The 16,075-nt window shown below is 56.4% G+C and overlaps 1 protein-coding gene across 5 annotated transcripts in view; it reads right to left on the bottom strand.

Annotated features, from left to right (window-relative positions):
* RPTOR (regulatory associated protein of MTOR complex 1) overlaps positions 1 to 16,075 on the bottom strand; it is a 344,195-nt gene that overhangs the window by 11,053 nt on the left and 317,067 nt on the right. For 2 of the 5 annotated variants that reach the window (XM_059906939.1, XM_059906943.1), the window contains 6 exons: positions 14,950 to 15,063; positions 11,101 to 11,206; positions 7,937 to 8,051; positions 6,535 to 6,659; positions 5,380 to 5,484; positions 1,720 to 1,767 (listed from right to left, as the gene is read on the bottom strand). In XM_059906939.1, coding sequence (XP_059762922.1) covers positions 1,720 to 1,767; positions 5,380 to 5,484; positions 6,535 to 6,659; positions 7,937 to 8,051; positions 11,101 to 11,206; positions 14,950 to 15,063 — 613 coding nt within the window. The remainder of the gene's footprint in view (positions 1 to 1,719; positions 1,768 to 5,379; positions 5,485 to 6,534; positions 6,660 to 7,936; positions 8,052 to 11,100; positions 11,207 to 14,949; positions 15,064 to 16,075) is intronic. The other 3 variants (XM_059906940.1, XM_059906941.1, XM_059906942.1) reach the window with 3 other exon arrangements.

Below are 16,075 nucleotides of genomic sequence, written 5' to 3'. Positions count from 1 at the left end.
CACCTGGGAGATGGACCAGAACACTTGGCAGCTGCTTAGGGTCAGAGGAGACAGGGTCAGGCACACACCTCCTGGGAGAGGAGGGAGCCGTCGTTCCCCGCGGCCAGTGCCCCATCCTGCGTGGGCCCACGGGGGCTGCCACCCGGCCCCGCGTCCTGCCTCCTGAACTGAGAGGGCTTCCTGATCACCAGGTCCCGCTAACTTTAGACTCCAGATGTGCCTGTGACCCTGGAGGAGGAGTGAGGCTGGGAGGGGAGGGCAGCTGTGACTCCCCCCGCCAGCCACCCCTGTGCTCTGCGGTCGGCGCCCTGCTTGCTGCCCAGCTGCTCCAGGCAACGAATACTAACAGCTGACCCAAGGCCCAAGGTTTACGTCCAGTTCACACACACACCGGTGCTGGACGATCTGTTCCCTGCCCTCCGGGGCAGCTGCTGCCCCCTGGGCAGCTGACAACCAGGGGATGGGACTGCCCTCCTCTGGCTGCCCCAGGTCCTGACCGTGAAAGGTGTCCCCTGGCTCCTTTTCAGGATTTCAGGGCAAGTGACCCTGTCATTCCTCTGATAACCCAAGGAGGCTCTTTCTGAGAGAAATCCTTCCCGTTACCACCACCGCCATCACTGCTGGCGGGAAGCAAAGGAGTGAAGATTGAGTCAGTCTCGGGTTTTCTCTTTTCTATTTTTCCTTCCTTTTGAACTTTTTACTAAAAGAGTCCTTTGTAAAATACGAAACTGTGAGTTTGTACATCTGTAGGGACATCTTGTTCTCAGCCTCCCGGGACCTGCTTCTCCACCCCCTCCAGTTCTGATGGCACGAGGGACCCTGTCAGACCCGTAGCCACATATGCCTTCCTGCAGGGAACCCTTGTTTAGGGAGTGACTAAAGACAGACCAGGACAGAAAGTTCACCAGAAGGCTGGTCACACTTTAAACTCAGATGCTGCAAATTAAAGGTCAAGAATTCTATCTGCTGCCTGGATTCATAAGTCTCCACCTCTTTACAATTTACCTGACTAGTGAGCTTAGGCGAGAAAAGGACTCGTTTTGAGCAGGCATGTGGGTTTGCTAACCCAGTGTTACCATGTGTATCCACAGTCAGTTGCATATAGGTGTTTTAGTAACTATCAAACTTATATATGGATTTTCAGATGGAAACAGATGCTTTAAGAGACTTTGCATTAAATTCTGAAAAAGATTCTTTTTTGAAAAATTTGGTGGGAACACAAATCTCAATCTGGAACGACTTTTCTGTCCTAATGGAATCGTGAGATATCCTCCCTGTGAGCCTGCAGAGCTGTGCCATCCTCACTCCAGCAGGCTTGGATCTGGATTGTTTTCCATTCCCAGGCTGTTGTGAAGGTGGCCTGGAGCAGAGAACTGAATTGTCCTTGAGCCAGCCCAAGAGTGAGTGAGGCCACCAAGGAGGCCGGGAGGTGCGACCATGAGGCCTCGGCTCCCAGGGAGAGTCCTGTCTACGGCTTTCGTTAAGATTTCTTCCCAGAGACTCACACAGCCAACCTCATTCATCCCATGAGATCTGAGTGCTCAGCTGGCGACGATTTTTTGTATTGGAGGAGACTGTGCGGATGGAACGAATAAGAAAAACCACAGCCCTGATCCTCTGCTGCCTGAAGAGCACAGCGGGCTAGCGAGCGTCCTCAGGCAAAGCAGAGGAGCCGGCTCCCACCCCCTGGCACTCACAGATAAGGGAGAAGGCACTCACCTCCCTGCTTACTGCGGTCAAGAAAGATTGAGACCTTTCGGGCCAGACCTGTGAGGAAACAGGGATTATGGGCTTGATGCAAGGGAAAGCAGGCCAGCCAGAGCCAAATCAGCCAAAATCAAACAAGCCACAAACAGTCAGGGCAGCACCCAAGAAGGAAACAGGAGGGAGGGGCAGACGGTGGCCCAGGCCACGGCTGCAGTGGAAAAAAAGGGCCAAACGCATCTATGAACGTGAAAACCCAATTATCAGGGTTTTTGGCTAAAAAGACTCTCTTTCTAGACAGGAAATTGGAAGCGCTATGGCTTGGGGGAAACATGACCCGACATGGCGTGGGCACTTCCAGTGAGTGGAGGTTAGTGGCCGGACGCGCACACGGTTAGTGCAACCCAACCAGCAGGAGCTGACCCACTGGCCATGCCTGGAGGAGGGCAGACACTTCTGTTTAGGTCCTTAGAGTGAGGACAGCTCTTCATTCATGGGGCCCAGCGGTCAGTGAGGAGGCCTCGGGGGGGGTGGGAAGTGTGCTTCCATCCGGGTGTCTGTGGGCGCCGTGGCCCAAGGATGGGCGGTCCCACCACCGGTTCTATTTCAGAACATGGCTCGCTCAGTTCCGGGGGTGGCCGTGAACCCAGACTGACTTCAGTTCTCCTGACCGCGGGGTACCCCATGAGGGGAGTGTCCCCAGGCTAACTGCACATGCATGCACAGGAGCGTGTTCATGTGTGCCCATGCATGCATGCATGTCCATGCCTGTGTGCACATGTACACACGGGAGCCAGGGGCATGCTAAGATGATGCGGAGACCCTGCACATTTCACATGACTTCCGAAAAGCAGGGGTATGGCTCCTGCAAGAAACAGTCTCTTTAGTCACAAACCACGGAATCAAATCTTTGCTAACAAGCTGCCACGACAGTGACTTGGCGAGCAGATTCTGAGCTGGAGAGCGCGCAGGAGAACTTCACAGGCAGACTTTTCTAACTGTTCAGGGAGTGCCAAGTCCTCCCTCCCACGTGCCCTACACACCAGCATTCACAGATGAGACCCCCTACGCCCTCTGTAGCTGAAGGACATGGTGGGCCAGGCCTCATGGGGTGCACAGCTGTGCAGGATCCCCCGTCACAGGCGTGGGGAGGAGCTGATGACCGCAGCCCCCCCAGGAGTGCCTCTTCCCCCCGCCACAGCTCGTGGCTGCCTGGGACCCGAGACCAGGCGGAGGACCTCACTGCGGAGCACAGGGAGCTTCACGTGCCTGGGAGGGGGGGGCGGTAATCTGGGGCAGGGAGCGGGGGCTGCTGCTTCTGCCTGACAAGGTCCCGGGGGACCACAGCCAGAACTCTGAAGCTGTGGGGGTCCCCCCAAGACGCTGACAAGCAACTGCTGTGGAAGCTGCTAGCTCTCCCCGCAGGGTCCCAGCCCACAGCTCTGTAACTGTCAAGTCAGAGGCCAAGGCGGGTGAAGAAAAAGAAACAAGGTGCTGATGGGCAGAAGGCAACGAGAAGCTGGCACAGGGGCCAGAATTCCACCAGACCTGCCCCTCGGTTACTGAGCTTGAGCTCCTGAAATAGAAATTACAATCGGGGGTCTCTCCAGCCCTGCTGGGGCTGCGATCCCCGTGCTGCAGAGGGAAGCTGTGGAGACTGAAGGATGCGGGGCCCGGAGAGGCTCCCCGGTTCTCAGCGTGCCCCTTCTGGGCCCTGCAGCACACAAGCCCTTCCTGTCTTGATCCTTTAGAGCAGCCAGCCTCCCAGGCACACCACCCCTTCCACCTTCCATCCCCCTGAAAGAACAAGGAAATAATGTCTTCCTTTTTGCTAAGCCCACTGCTGCCTGGTCAAAAGGCAGGGGACAGACCAAACGAACTCTGGCTTAGCAGCCGAGGAGTGCTGCGTGCCTGCCCAAAGCCCCCCTCACGCCACCTGCTGATAAAGACTTGGAGGTAAGACCCCCACCAGCTTCCTGGCCCCTCAGCAACAATGCCTCTCCTGGGGGGATTTCTGAAACCCAGGAAAGGGAGAGGGTCCAGCAGGAAGGAGTCTGTAGGAAACATGTCTACAGAGGTGGAACCACTCTCAAGTTAGGGCTGCAGCGCACACCTGGGCCAGGAGCAGTTCTCCACACACAGGTGACGTCTGGGGGAGACAAGTGCAGGGGAGCGCTGAGACGGTACTGCTGTCACCTCAGCCTCCTTTCCTCCCAGCTAGACTCTCCCCCCTCCCCGCCCCCGAACTGCATGCTGTCCACCCTTGCTCTCACCTTCACTAGAGCAAAGGCAAGTGGCATTGCGGGTAAAAAACCACAGACACATCACTTGGGGGCGGCAGGTATTTAGGGGCGGTAGGTAGGCAGGCTGCTGCAAGAGGAATAAACTAGACAACAGTGTATCCACTGGGCTGCCAGTGGGCTCCCCACTTTCTCATCCTGTGGCCCGGCCGGGAGGCTGACCCTGCTTCCCCGCACAGGCGTCTGCGGAACGGCTGGAGCCTGGGGCGTGTCAGCTGCTGGGACGGCAGCAGAAAGCTAAGGACTGAAAACCACGATTCAACTCGTCCAGCGTGTCCCGCAGCGAAACAAACCTGTGAGCGTGAGCCCCTGAGAGCCACGGGGAGGCCGTCAGCCACCTGCTCCGCCGCAGCCGCAGCACTGAGGGGGGCCTGAGGCGGGGCTGGGGGCTGAGAGGGTGGGAGGCGGGGGCGCTGCAGGGCAGGGATCAGGCTTTTGCTCCAATGTTGGAAAAAGCAAGAGAGAGACAGAGGGACCTGTGACGGCAGCTGTCATCCGTGTTAGCCCAGGACCGGGCCCAGAGGGGCCTGAGCAACAAGAAAACGGCTGTGTTGGGTCTTGTGGAGGTGGGTATGCATGACCATTTTGTTCCTGAAGAAAATTTAAAAACATGGCTATTTAAAAAATTAACACATAAGGAAGTGTCTGCCGTGGAGCCGGCCGTGCCCCCGAGGGTCGGCGTCTCCCTAGGACAGGTGCTCTGACGGAGGGGAGAGGAGCAGCCACGTAGGCACCTGATTGGCCACGCGAGGACACGCAGAGACCCCAGGCCAGCAGAGGGGCCGACAGCAAGCCGCTCCGGCCTCCATCTGGCAGCGGCTTTGCGACCACATTGGAGGGTGGCTCCGGCTGAGAGTGTCTCTGGAAATCCAGACCTACGGCCGCATTAATGCTGTGTGCACAGCGAGCGCAGGGCTGAGAGGTGCAGACCTCCGTGGGACCGGACCCAGAGACCGGCAGGCGGCGCTGCTGTCTCTCACCCTGGGCGTGGGGCAGCCGTGCACACCGACAGGCAGCACACACAGCGGCGGCCGGCGGGTGCTGCAGCCGCGCCTCTGTCAGCCCAGGGCAGGCAGGCAGGCAGCGCACTGGCCTCCCCCGTCGGACCAGACACAACCGGGGCGCCTGCTGTGTGCTCATCACCGAGAGGGGATTCACTCGGGCACAAGGGGCACAGAATGCAGCCCCAGGCCCTGCCGTGGCCATGCTCTCACAAGCAACACGAGCTTCCAGCCAAGGACGGGGGCTGTGGGCTGGTCAGAGCTCGGCAGGACTTCCACCCGCGAGCAGAGTCTCCCAAGGAGGAGGCTGGCTGGGTCGTCACCTGGGGAGTCTGAGTGGACTGAGCGCCTGCAGGACCCCGGGGAGCACCCACCTCGGGTGGTGGGCAGCATGTCGGAGAGCCCCTGCCAGGCCGTCACCATTTCTGGGTTCTTTTCCAAATCAGCAAAGTTCTTCCAGACTCTGATGGCACCGTCATCTTGGGGAGACAAGAGAGGATATTCAAATGCAGGCCTGGCTGCTCTGGGAAGGGGAGGAGGGCCCTCCCCGGAGGCACAGGAGGACAAAGGCCGCCCAGCCCGAGGGACAGATGGTTCTCTCGTCTGGTGAGGAGCCGATCAGAGGCAGAGTGAGGCCTGTTCTGGCCTGACCTTGGGCTTCAGGGCTGTGCCTCCGCCTCAGCATTCCCGATCCCCCCCGAGGGGATCACCTGCCAAGAAGAGCCAGTCTCAAGGGGACGGTGCTCAGGGCCTCTCTCTCCCCACCTCCCCTCACACGACCCAGGAAACGGGCAGGTTGCTCCTCCTGCCCCTCCAGGCTCGGAACGGGGCAGAGGCCCCAGTGTTCTCCGGCAGATGGGCAGCCAGGTGGGCCTGAGTGTGTGGGTCCACCACCTGGCTGCCTGTCCGTCTGTCCTTCCGTCCTTCCTCCTGGTGTTGCTTGCCCCCAGGACCCTGCTCTCCGGCCTCACTAGCCCTTCACACGAGGATGACCTTGCCTCAAGCTGCAGAGGGAGGATGAGGTCACCTGGGGACACACTGGGAAACACTTGCCTGATCTCTGCTGAGAAGCCAAGCCTCCCTGCTGGAGAACTCAAGCCTCGTGCTGCATCTCCACTGGGACCCGACTCCTGAAGGGACCTTGGTTCCTCTGCTGTGTCTGCGCCCGGGGAATCACCCTCTCTGCCTCCTCTTTGGCGCTCAGAGAGGCTCAGTGTGATCTGTCCTCAAACCCCGCACTGACCCTACTGGCTGCCCGCACCACTCTGGGTTTTCGTCCTCCCCCCCTCAGCCTGATGTCTGCCAGGGGGCTGGACTTTATTTTCCTGGGGAGGGCTGCCAGCAGGACCTCTCCCCATGGGTGTGCCTTTAATGACGGAGGCCTCCACTTGGGAGTGGTTAGTCCCCTTTGCCAGAAGAAACAATCGAGGTCACAGGAAGCTTTGTGCCAATTCATGCTGGGGTCTTGCATCTGTCCCCCGCCACCTCTGCACTGGGGTTTAGGTCCCCACCACGCAAACCCCACTCACCTGTGGCTGTGAGCAGGAGTGAGCAGTCCTGGCCATTCAGATACTCCATGGCCGTGACCCTCGTGTACCGAGGGTTTCCGTTGTGGAAATAATCCAGCTTCTCCCCTTTCTCCCAGTCCCAAAAACTTCAGGGAATAAGAGAGGAATAAGGCTAGTGATCAGGGAAATACAAACAAAAGCCACAAGGAAATACCACCTTACACCCACCAGGTCAGCCACCAGCAAAAACACAGAAAGGGACAAATGTTGTCAGGGATGTGGAGAAACTGGAACCCTGTGCCCTGCTGGTGGGAACATAAAATGGTGTAGCTGCCATGCGAAACAGGAGTGGTTCTTCAATATAACTAAACACAGAACTACCGTTTGGCCAGGATTCCACCTCTGGGTATATACCGTGCACCCAGGTTATATCAGTGTCACTCACAACAGCCAAAGGGTGAAAGCAACCCAAGTGCTCATCAATGGATGAAGGATGAAACAAAATGTGGTCCCTACACATGGACTATGATTCTGTCTTAAAAGGGAAGGAAGTTCTGACACCTGATTTGTTAAGTGAAATAATCCAGTCAAAAAAGGACAAATACTAGATGATTCCACTTATATGAGGTTCCTGGAATAGACAAATTCATAGAGACAGACAGTAGAGTGTGGGGTGCTGGGCCTGGGAAGCGGGGAGGGGGAGTCAGTGTTTCATGGGGACAGAGTTTCAGTTTAGGGTGATGAAAAAATCCTGGAGATGGACAGTGGTGATGGCTGCACAACAAGGTGAATGTGCTTAATGCCACTGGACTGCACACTTAAAAACGGAGAAGACAGTAAATTTTACGTTATGTATAAAAAAGGAGAGGAATAAGAAACAGGTAAGAATTCTATCCATTTTATCAGCTATAAAAAGAATCGCCTCCATGGTTCTCTCCCATCAAGTGGGCACTTTCTCAGTGACATAAGGGCAATGATCACTATGAATTAACATGGTGTCTTGTTACTGACACTTTCCCTTCACACACTTGCTGCCCTTGCACATGAGCGGGTCCCTCACATGTCCTGTCACTGTGGGATCCTGATGAGCCCCTGTGCACCGGTCTCTGCTCACTGCACAGGAATGGCCCCATCTTAGTACCAGAAGCTCCCGTGCCGGCCCACACATAACCGTGCTCAGGCCTCTGGAACACCCGTGGTAACGTGGCCAATTGCAACCCTGGGAGGGCGCGGGCAATACCAGGAGGAGGGAAGTCTCTCGGCAAGTTTTCCAGCCACCCCCCCTCTGCCCCCACCGAAACAGCCCAAAGGCCCGGGCTGAGGAGCTTCCACACCAGGAGGGTGCAGGCGGGAATCCTGCCCACACCCCCCGGGGCTACCTGTTCTCCAGCTGAAAGGCCAGCCCCGCAAGTGCCCCACGTACCAGATGCTGTCTTTGTCAGCGACGGCCACACACGGCGTAAAGGGGTGGAACTTGACCACGGAGGGGACACCAGGGTTCCTGTTCAGAAATATCTGGTCATCCAGCCTTGTGATACCTGCCAAGGGCAACACACGACTATGGGTCTCAATTTGCAGTAAATGTCAATGATGTATTTTACCAAGGCTAACACGAGTCCCTAATGTTTGGGGACCTGGAGGGGCCCAGAGGAAAGCAGGGGTTACAGCGCAGGGGTGGGCTCCCAACAGCAGGGCCCTGCCTCTGCTTGGACACGGCTAGCATTCGATATATAATTGCGACAACCCGTCAGCAATACTCAGATCAGTGCACACTGGTTAAGGTTTTAGGAAAAGAGCGCCAAAGATTTTGGAATAAAGCTCAGTAAGCTGCGATTCGTAACTGAGACCCAAGGCTGAAGCCTCGGTCTGGCCATCGCTGTCTGCAATCCAGCCAAAGCCCTGGGGAGGGGGCTCCAGTCTGGAAAGGTAGGAACCTTGAAATGACTGAAAGACAGATGATCGAGTCCCACAGATGATGTGAACGGGGATTTGTTCACGAGGCCCCAGTACAGCCACTTGGGAAAAAACCCTTGTGGCCCTGAAGGAGCGTTAGAAGAACAACGAAAAGAGGATAAAAATGCTAAGAGCATCAGACAGGTTCACACACATTTCTGGAGAATGACACAGGCTCACGCAGAGGAGCCAGGCGTGGTGGCCCCTCTTCCCTGCACGTCGTGGAGGGTGAGCAGCCCTCGTGACACTCAGACCCCGGAGTCACCCCTTCCTCAGTGGCTGGACGCAAGTCTTGGGTGACACAGAGGCGCTGCTCATGCTTTGTGAACCTGGCGCCGGCCGGGAGAGCTGCTGTCACCCACGATTTCAGTCCTTTTCCGCCTCCCTTTGCTAAAACAACTAACACAGAAAACCGCTCAACAATCAAGACGGGGTTAAACTAACAGGCAAACAGGTCCCGGAGGGTTTAACTGTTGCCCAGAGGTGCCTTCCCCCTCAGCCATGGGTTCCCCAGGACAGGGGCGTGATTTGACCCAGGAAAGATGAGGGGACACCCAGGTCCTGAGTCACTGCAGGTGTTCTGCACACATGCAGAGATCCATGTATGATGGTGAAGTCACGGTGTCACTGGGGGTGGCCGGAGGGGTCACGGATAGAAAAGGCAGCATTAACTTTCCCAGCTCGTCTCCCGGGGCCTCGCTGACTTGTCTGGTGACTTTGCTTGGCCCGCAGGCATGATTCCCATCCTTCTACTGTTCACAGCCTTCCCAGCACACCACTGGCCTCAGATAAAACCACAGTTTCATGAGGAGTCCAGGCTCTGAGCGCGGCAGGTAGCGGAGGAGGCTGTGGCCTCTCTAGCAGCCCTGTCCTCCCTGCCCACGTCCACCGGCAGTGATGCTCCCGTCGGCAAGCTCACTTGCTAAGGTTTCCAGCGGCTCAGCAGTTCCCCTCGGTGTGTGTCTGACAAGCAGACCTCTTTTTTTCCACAAAGACTGGAAAAGAGAACCCCTGACCCTAATTTACAGAGATACTGTTTTTCCTTTTTGTCTGGAAAACCTGGTTGTTTCTCGAGTGGCTGGCTCTAATTTCACTCCCTGCTCAATGCTGACCAGCAACACCAGCCCAGAGTGTGGCCTTCACCACCTTCAGATGTCCGACTGTGTGCAGCAGACTGGCTCCCAGCTTGCGTCCATGGGTACAGGGAAACCAATTTGTTCTGCTGTCCCCGTCCATAGGCCTGGGGTTCTAAAGAACCACCAACTTCCAAGAAAATAGGCCCTTGACCCCATAATTCGGAGAGCTTCTATCAAGCTGGGCGGCTCGCTCTCTCCTGGAGAAAGCTGCAGACTCTGAATTCCACATCCCCGGAGGCTTTACATCCAGCTGCGACAGTGCTTTCACAGAGGCGAGTTACAACCAAGATTGGTTTTAGCAGAAGTGACCGCACATTAATGAAACGTGACCCGAGCATCTCACGGAGAGCACTGTGAACGCACGCAGAAGTGCTTCCGAAACAGCACTGCTTCTGGAAGTGCTCAGTGGGCCAAGGAGTGCGCCGGGCCTGGGCAGGTGGGCCAGGGACGAGACCCTGACTCCAGGCTGCCTGCAGGCAGGGACGGTCTCATGGGTTCTCACCCTCAACTTTAAAAAGTAACCCGTAATAATCAAGAGAATTTGACAGGACAGCGAGGCAAGGTCACGACAATAATTCAACAGAAGCGTTAAGAGCCTGCTTATCCACTCCGTGCGGTACCCGACAGCGTTTGTCCACCGCCCAAAGCTGGCCCAGCGATGAGGGCTCAGGCAGAGCCAAAAGACCAGCCCACGCCCTGTGCACTCACAGCTGTGGGACTGGGTTGGTTCCCGGGTCAGCGGGGGCTGTACTGCTGGGAGAGGGAGAGGAGAGAGGCTCGTCCCTGGGGGGTGGTGAGGGGCCCAGTACTCTGTCCCTGTCCTGATCACAGGGTGGAGGCCCTCAGCTGCCCCCTCCCACCCTGCTTCAGTGCCTGGGGGGCTGCTGCAGCCAAGATGAGGAGGACCCGCGGCCCAGCAGCCCTCCCTGTGGCAGCCCGCGTGTCCACGCTGCTCACTGCCACTTCACCGGGGGTGGGGGTGGGGTGGGGCTGGGAGGCATGCAAAGTGGGCGGTTTGGGCATCTGTTGGCAAATTTAGTAAAAGGTTTGGTCGAAATGTGACTGATACACAGTTTTGGGTGATAGAGAGCAATTATTTGGGGGCCTGGTGGGGTCCAGGTAAACACAACCAGGGCCTGGTGTTTGTCTTCTGTCCCCATGGGGAGGACACAGGCCCACCCCACTGTGGACCCCAGGGCCTAAGGAGGGCTTGCTCCTTCCTCTCTGGAAACGACAAAGGGCAGAAGACACAATTGTCCAGAAGCTGCCAGTTAAGACCAGAGCTTCCCTGGACGATGATCCCAGAGAGCTTCCAAGTCTCCCTGAGGGCAAAGGCACAGAGTCTCCCGGGACCAGGCCTTGTCAGGCAGGTGGGTGGTGCCCCCACCTTGGCACTCCTCCCTCCCTCGAGCATCTCCGCCAGCCTCACTCCTCCCCTGCACAAGGGCGGGTGGGCGCCTGCTCAACGACCGCGGTGGCCCCTGGGGACAGTGCTTACCCTTCTGGATGAGCTGCTGCGCCTGCTTCCTGACGCGGGTGTTTCGCAGAAACCGCCACTCCCGCTCCTTGCGGATCTGACTCTCCAGGTCATGCTCTTCCGGGATCTTCAACAATAAAAAAACAGTTATTTCCAGATAAGACGATTCCTCCTCCACTGGTGCTAAAGAACCTGGGTTCTCTGGTCAGCCCAGTGCCCAGTGCCCTACCGCAGTCCAGAGCAGAGCATTACAGTCAGAGGTTGGTCACTGAATCCCTGAAGCAGTTTCCCTCTCTATGCTGGGAGTGCCACTCACTGCTGGCCGCTGGGCTTAGAGGCTCTGAGACCTGGGACCGGGTGGGGGGAGGGCTGGCCGGCGTGGGGGTGCGGAGTGGAGACTTAGGAAACCCCTGCCCCCCCGACGGCCCAACCATGGAAGCCAGAAACCGTCGCACTCTGACAGGGCAGCAGGGGGGCTGCTTTCAAAGCAGACAGATTTTGAGGAGAGGTTCAGGGATAAGGGGTGGGTGTTTTCTGCAGGAGGGGACACAAAGGGCCCTGCTGTGCCAGACACTAAATTTGCTCCTTCTTACCCTTAAATGCAAAATCAGAAAAAGATGGGCTGTGCTCAGAGACTTTTGCTTTTATTCTTTGATGCCAAAGGGAACTGAGGCATCTGGTTAGAAGATGAACGAGCTCATGAGAAGTGACAGAGGACAGCAGCAAGGGCATGGCTACCCTGTGACAGCTGTGAGAGGCAGGCCGGGCCTGAGGGTGGGATCTTCTCTGGGAGCTGCTGCCCGCCCCACTCCACCTAATGCAGCAGAGGGTGAAGCTGGCATCAGATTCCGCATAGGTGGAGACTGAGGAAGGAGCTTCGACCCTATGCCAGAGAACTTCTGCCCTCCCTAATCAGCTTTCAAGAGATGGAGTTTATCTGCACGTGAAGTATATGGATGCTGGAACAGTCCCCTTTCCTGGATAAGGGCCCTTCTTGCTTCATGGCTGGTGTGTGTGCATGGCGTGGGTGCATGTGGGCTACGGATGGGTGTGCCTAGGAGAGGGCCACACTTAGCAAATAATAAGTTAGGATTTAAGTCTACTTTATTCATAACAATCACTTGTCATGTAAAAAAGATGTATCTCCTTAATCACATAGTCAATCTGGCTAACTCTGGTTCCCTGCTTGAAAACTCAGAGTTGTAAAATCCCAAATACAAAAGGAATCAAATAAACTAGGAAAAACCCTACTTCCTCTTGGCTGAGTTTACCAGCCTTGTACTCAGCCAGGTAACACCACACAGGCAGAAGGAGCCCATATTCATCCTGGAGAAAGCATCAGGATGAAGGACGGTGAACGTGGTCACGTGCACGTGCCTGTGTGTAAGTGTGGCTGAGAAATGAGGTAACGTCTACACGGAGAGGAGTTCAGCTCACGTTTTAGGCAGTTATTACATGAAATGGTCATGGAGCACTTTCGTGTCTTCTTCTAGAATGCTCTGTGTTATCTCTGATCACTAATGAACAACCCCAAACCTCACCTCGTCCCTGTGTACAGGTGTCGAGGCCTCTGTGTTCCAGCATTTCACTGCTACACTCCTGTCTTTTTTTCTCTTTAAAAATCACAAAACTACACCCAGTAAAACAGCAAAGATATCCTGACATGGAGACAACCGAAGAAAAGTCACCCAGAGCCTCCAGAGCACAGTTAGTGCTGTAGACATAACCCCACAAAGGTACTTGGGATAGATGGTGGTTTTTTTTTTTAGATGGTGGGTTTTTACCAGTTGGTTTTGTTTCATGACAATCCAGAGATTATTTGAAAATAAATAACAAATAACCAATAACGTAGAACAATAATAAGAAAACCCCACATGAAAAGACTGAGACTGCACCTGAATGAATCTCTCGTTTCTGCGGAATAAATTAGAGGAAGGGTCTAGACAAGCAGGAAGGGAGTGGGACAGGCAGGCATGAAGTTCTGGACTGTACTCCCCATGGTGGGGGCAGGCGGGAGGAAGGAAGGGGGACGGGAGGCAGCTGCACATGGGAGTGCGGCCACACGTGCCTTGGGGCCACAGACAGACTGACCTCCACGGCACAGCCGGGCATCACTGCCCTGGGCTGAGTCCTAAGCAGCAGAGCGTGGTGCTCCCGGGAGCGGTCCCACGGGCCTACAGGCTCTGCTGAGCTCAGAGAAGGACTTGCAGAACTGAACTGAACTAAACCGCAGCCCAGGAACCAGTGCATGCATCGTCTTGGGGGTAATCGCCATGAAGCACTAGGACAAGCAGGGGCGGAGAGCAGTGGGACAGTGTGGGAGGCGAGTGTGGAGAGAGACGAGGAGAGGACAAGAGAGCAGAAGAGGCCATGAGAAGCAGCCGGCGTTGGCCGGCTGGGATGCACAAGGATGGACGGAGGGACCAGCCAGACGATTTCCCACTCAGCCTTTCTTAATCATCCGCTCATGTGCTCCTCCCCTCCCCCCATGGCTCTGCCGGCTGAACAAAAGCTTCTGACTAAACAAAAGCCCAGACCCAGACTGTGCTGCGCTTTCCTCTAAGCAGAGCTGGAGGGACGTGGGATTCCTAACACCTCCTGGCTTCTCCTCAAACAGAAACCAATTACGGTGCTGAAGCCTCCTGAAGCCTCCCGAGGAGCCGGCGGCTGACGGCTGGTGAGGGTGTCCCCCTCGCTCCTCGCCTGTCACTGGGGCAGGCTGGGCTTGGGAACAAAGGAAGACCAGAGGGCCTGCAGAAGCCTGAGGGCGGGCATTTCCACGTAGAGCAGGTTCTCATATGATGAATTTGTGAATCACAGGGCTGGGTCTTACCCTCAATGCCTCTGAATTTAAAGAGGTCCAAGTGCACGGGATAAAATTCACGACAGTGCTTCTCCTTTTCAGCAACGGGGCTTGATAAATTAGAACTCTTATCACCTGCCTCAGGCACTGACAAATGTTATTCTGTGTTGTAACTGACAAAAATCAGTATCACTACAGGGAAACAGGAAGGCTGGAGAAAAGTTGTAATAGAGTCCAAATACTCTTCCTGGAAATTACTTGGATATGTAGCTTGATATACAAGTAAGAATAAGCTGCAGTTTTCAATTTTCCATTATCTATGAGGGAAGAGGAAGGTGGTTTTGTAAGAACGTGCTTTAGACCAGCAAAGTCTAAAATGAACCCCTGCAGCACTCCCTGCAGAAAGATGGGCACGAAGATTCAGCTGTGACAGCACTGCCCTGTCTCACCCTGGCACCCTGAACGTGTGGCCTGAGTCTGTAGCAAAAGGACACACATCACGTCATCAAACCTGGAAGGCAGTGTCCCGGAATAAGCCAGATTACCCCAGTCAGCTAGCTTAGTCCAACAGTCCCCAAAGCCAGAAGCGGCCCAAGCGAGACCTGAGGACCGCCTGGATGATCTTGCTAATCAAGACAAAATGACACATTTTATACTGGCAAGCTCGGAAAAGGCAGGTAAGAGAGGTCTGTTTCTTTTACCGTTTTTTACCTGTTAATACCAGCTACCATGACAGCAATCTGGCGTCCCCTCAACAGCCACCCTCGGTGGGACAGGAGGCCAGTGGGCATAGCAGGGCCCTGTGCAGCCGGCACCTGCCCCGGGCCACGGCTCAGGGCAGGGCCTGCGCGACTGCACCTGGGCTGCTAGGAGTCACAGCAATGTGGCCCCCGAGGGTCACAGCGAGCAAACCAGTGGGGATCAGACTTTGAGCTCAGAGCAGAGGGGTTCAGACACCCAGGCCTGAGGCCGGGGCTCTGGAGTCCTGTGTGCGTTTGCTGAGGAGATGGGGGCAGTGCATGCCAGGGGATTCTGGCTTTAAACCCTGAGAGCTGCCGACACACCACTACCTTCATGACAGGCTGGGCGAAGTACCGCGCACTCCAGTCGCAGAACCCTGTCTGCATTGTGGCCGAGATGAAACTTTTGTGCCCGGCAGCATCATCCGGGTCGTCAGTGGTCTTCGGGGCATTTGGAAAGGAGGAGGGGAGGAGAAGACAGAAACAGAGTTAGTCACGTCACCCCCGAACTTCTTTGTGAGCTCGAGACAGTCCATCCCTGGAGACCAAGGCACAGGGGTCAGGCTTCTGAGGGCAATATCTCCGTGGTCCCCTCACTTCTGCGTCCTGGTGCCCAAGGAACCCCGACTGTCAGGACAGGGCTCCGAGTCTGCGCTCAGAGGCCGAGCAACCCCCAGGGCCGGCTGAGGTGGCCTGGGCTGCAGAGTCCCTGACACTTGCCATCGGTGCTGAGTCAGTGCTCCACGAGGCCTTTGCTGCCTGGTCCCAGGGCCGCCGCTCCCACCAGGCCAGTCATACACATAGGACCTTGGCTTACCCTGTGGCTCCTGGATAAGAGCACCGTAGAGCTTGGGCCAACTGGGACTTCTAAGCATTAAAACTTAAAACACGTGGCTCTGCTCACTGGGACAATGGTTCAGTTTGTTCCCCGCTGCAGAACCAATGGGGGCCAGGATGGCAGAGCAGGGGTTTGCCTCACTGCACGTGGCCGGGCATGAGAAGTGCCTCAGAGAGGAGCCCCCGCTACCCAGGAAGACACGCTGGGTGGAAAGTCCCACAGATGGGGTCAGCGATAGGGTCTTACCTCCCGCCTGACAGGGGAACTGCAGCCACCTGCCGCCACCTCGCGGCTCTGCTGGGCCAGGACCCACGGATCATGGCCCAGCCGCTCCTGCCTGGCTGCCCCATGTAGGGTCCACCCGGGAGGCTAAACCCGGCACCTGGCGCTGTGGCCGTTTTTGTTCCTCAGCCATCAAGGCGAGGGGAGCAGGCAGCTCCAAAGCCAGGTGGGCGGGGCCGGTGGCAGGTGTGGACACCTGTCCATCCCCAACACCTGCATCTGGCTCCAAAGTCAGGGTGCAGGCTGCCGTGACCTTCCTGTTAAAATTGCCGGTCACTGGTGAGCTGAGACGCGTCCTTGGCGCATCCAGAACACCCTCGCTATACCGTTTGT

The sequence above is a fragment of the Balaenoptera ricei genome, chromosome 20 (assembly GCF_028023285.1).
Source record: "Balaenoptera ricei isolate mBalRic1 chromosome 20, mBalRic1.hap2, whole genome shotgun sequence".
In the NCBI taxonomy this organism is placed as follows: Eukaryota; Metazoa; Chordata; class Mammalia; order Artiodactyla; family Balaenopteridae; genus Balaenoptera; species Balaenoptera ricei.
Note: the sequence above shows the minus strand (reverse complement) of the source record. Positions and strands in the feature narration are given on the sequence as shown.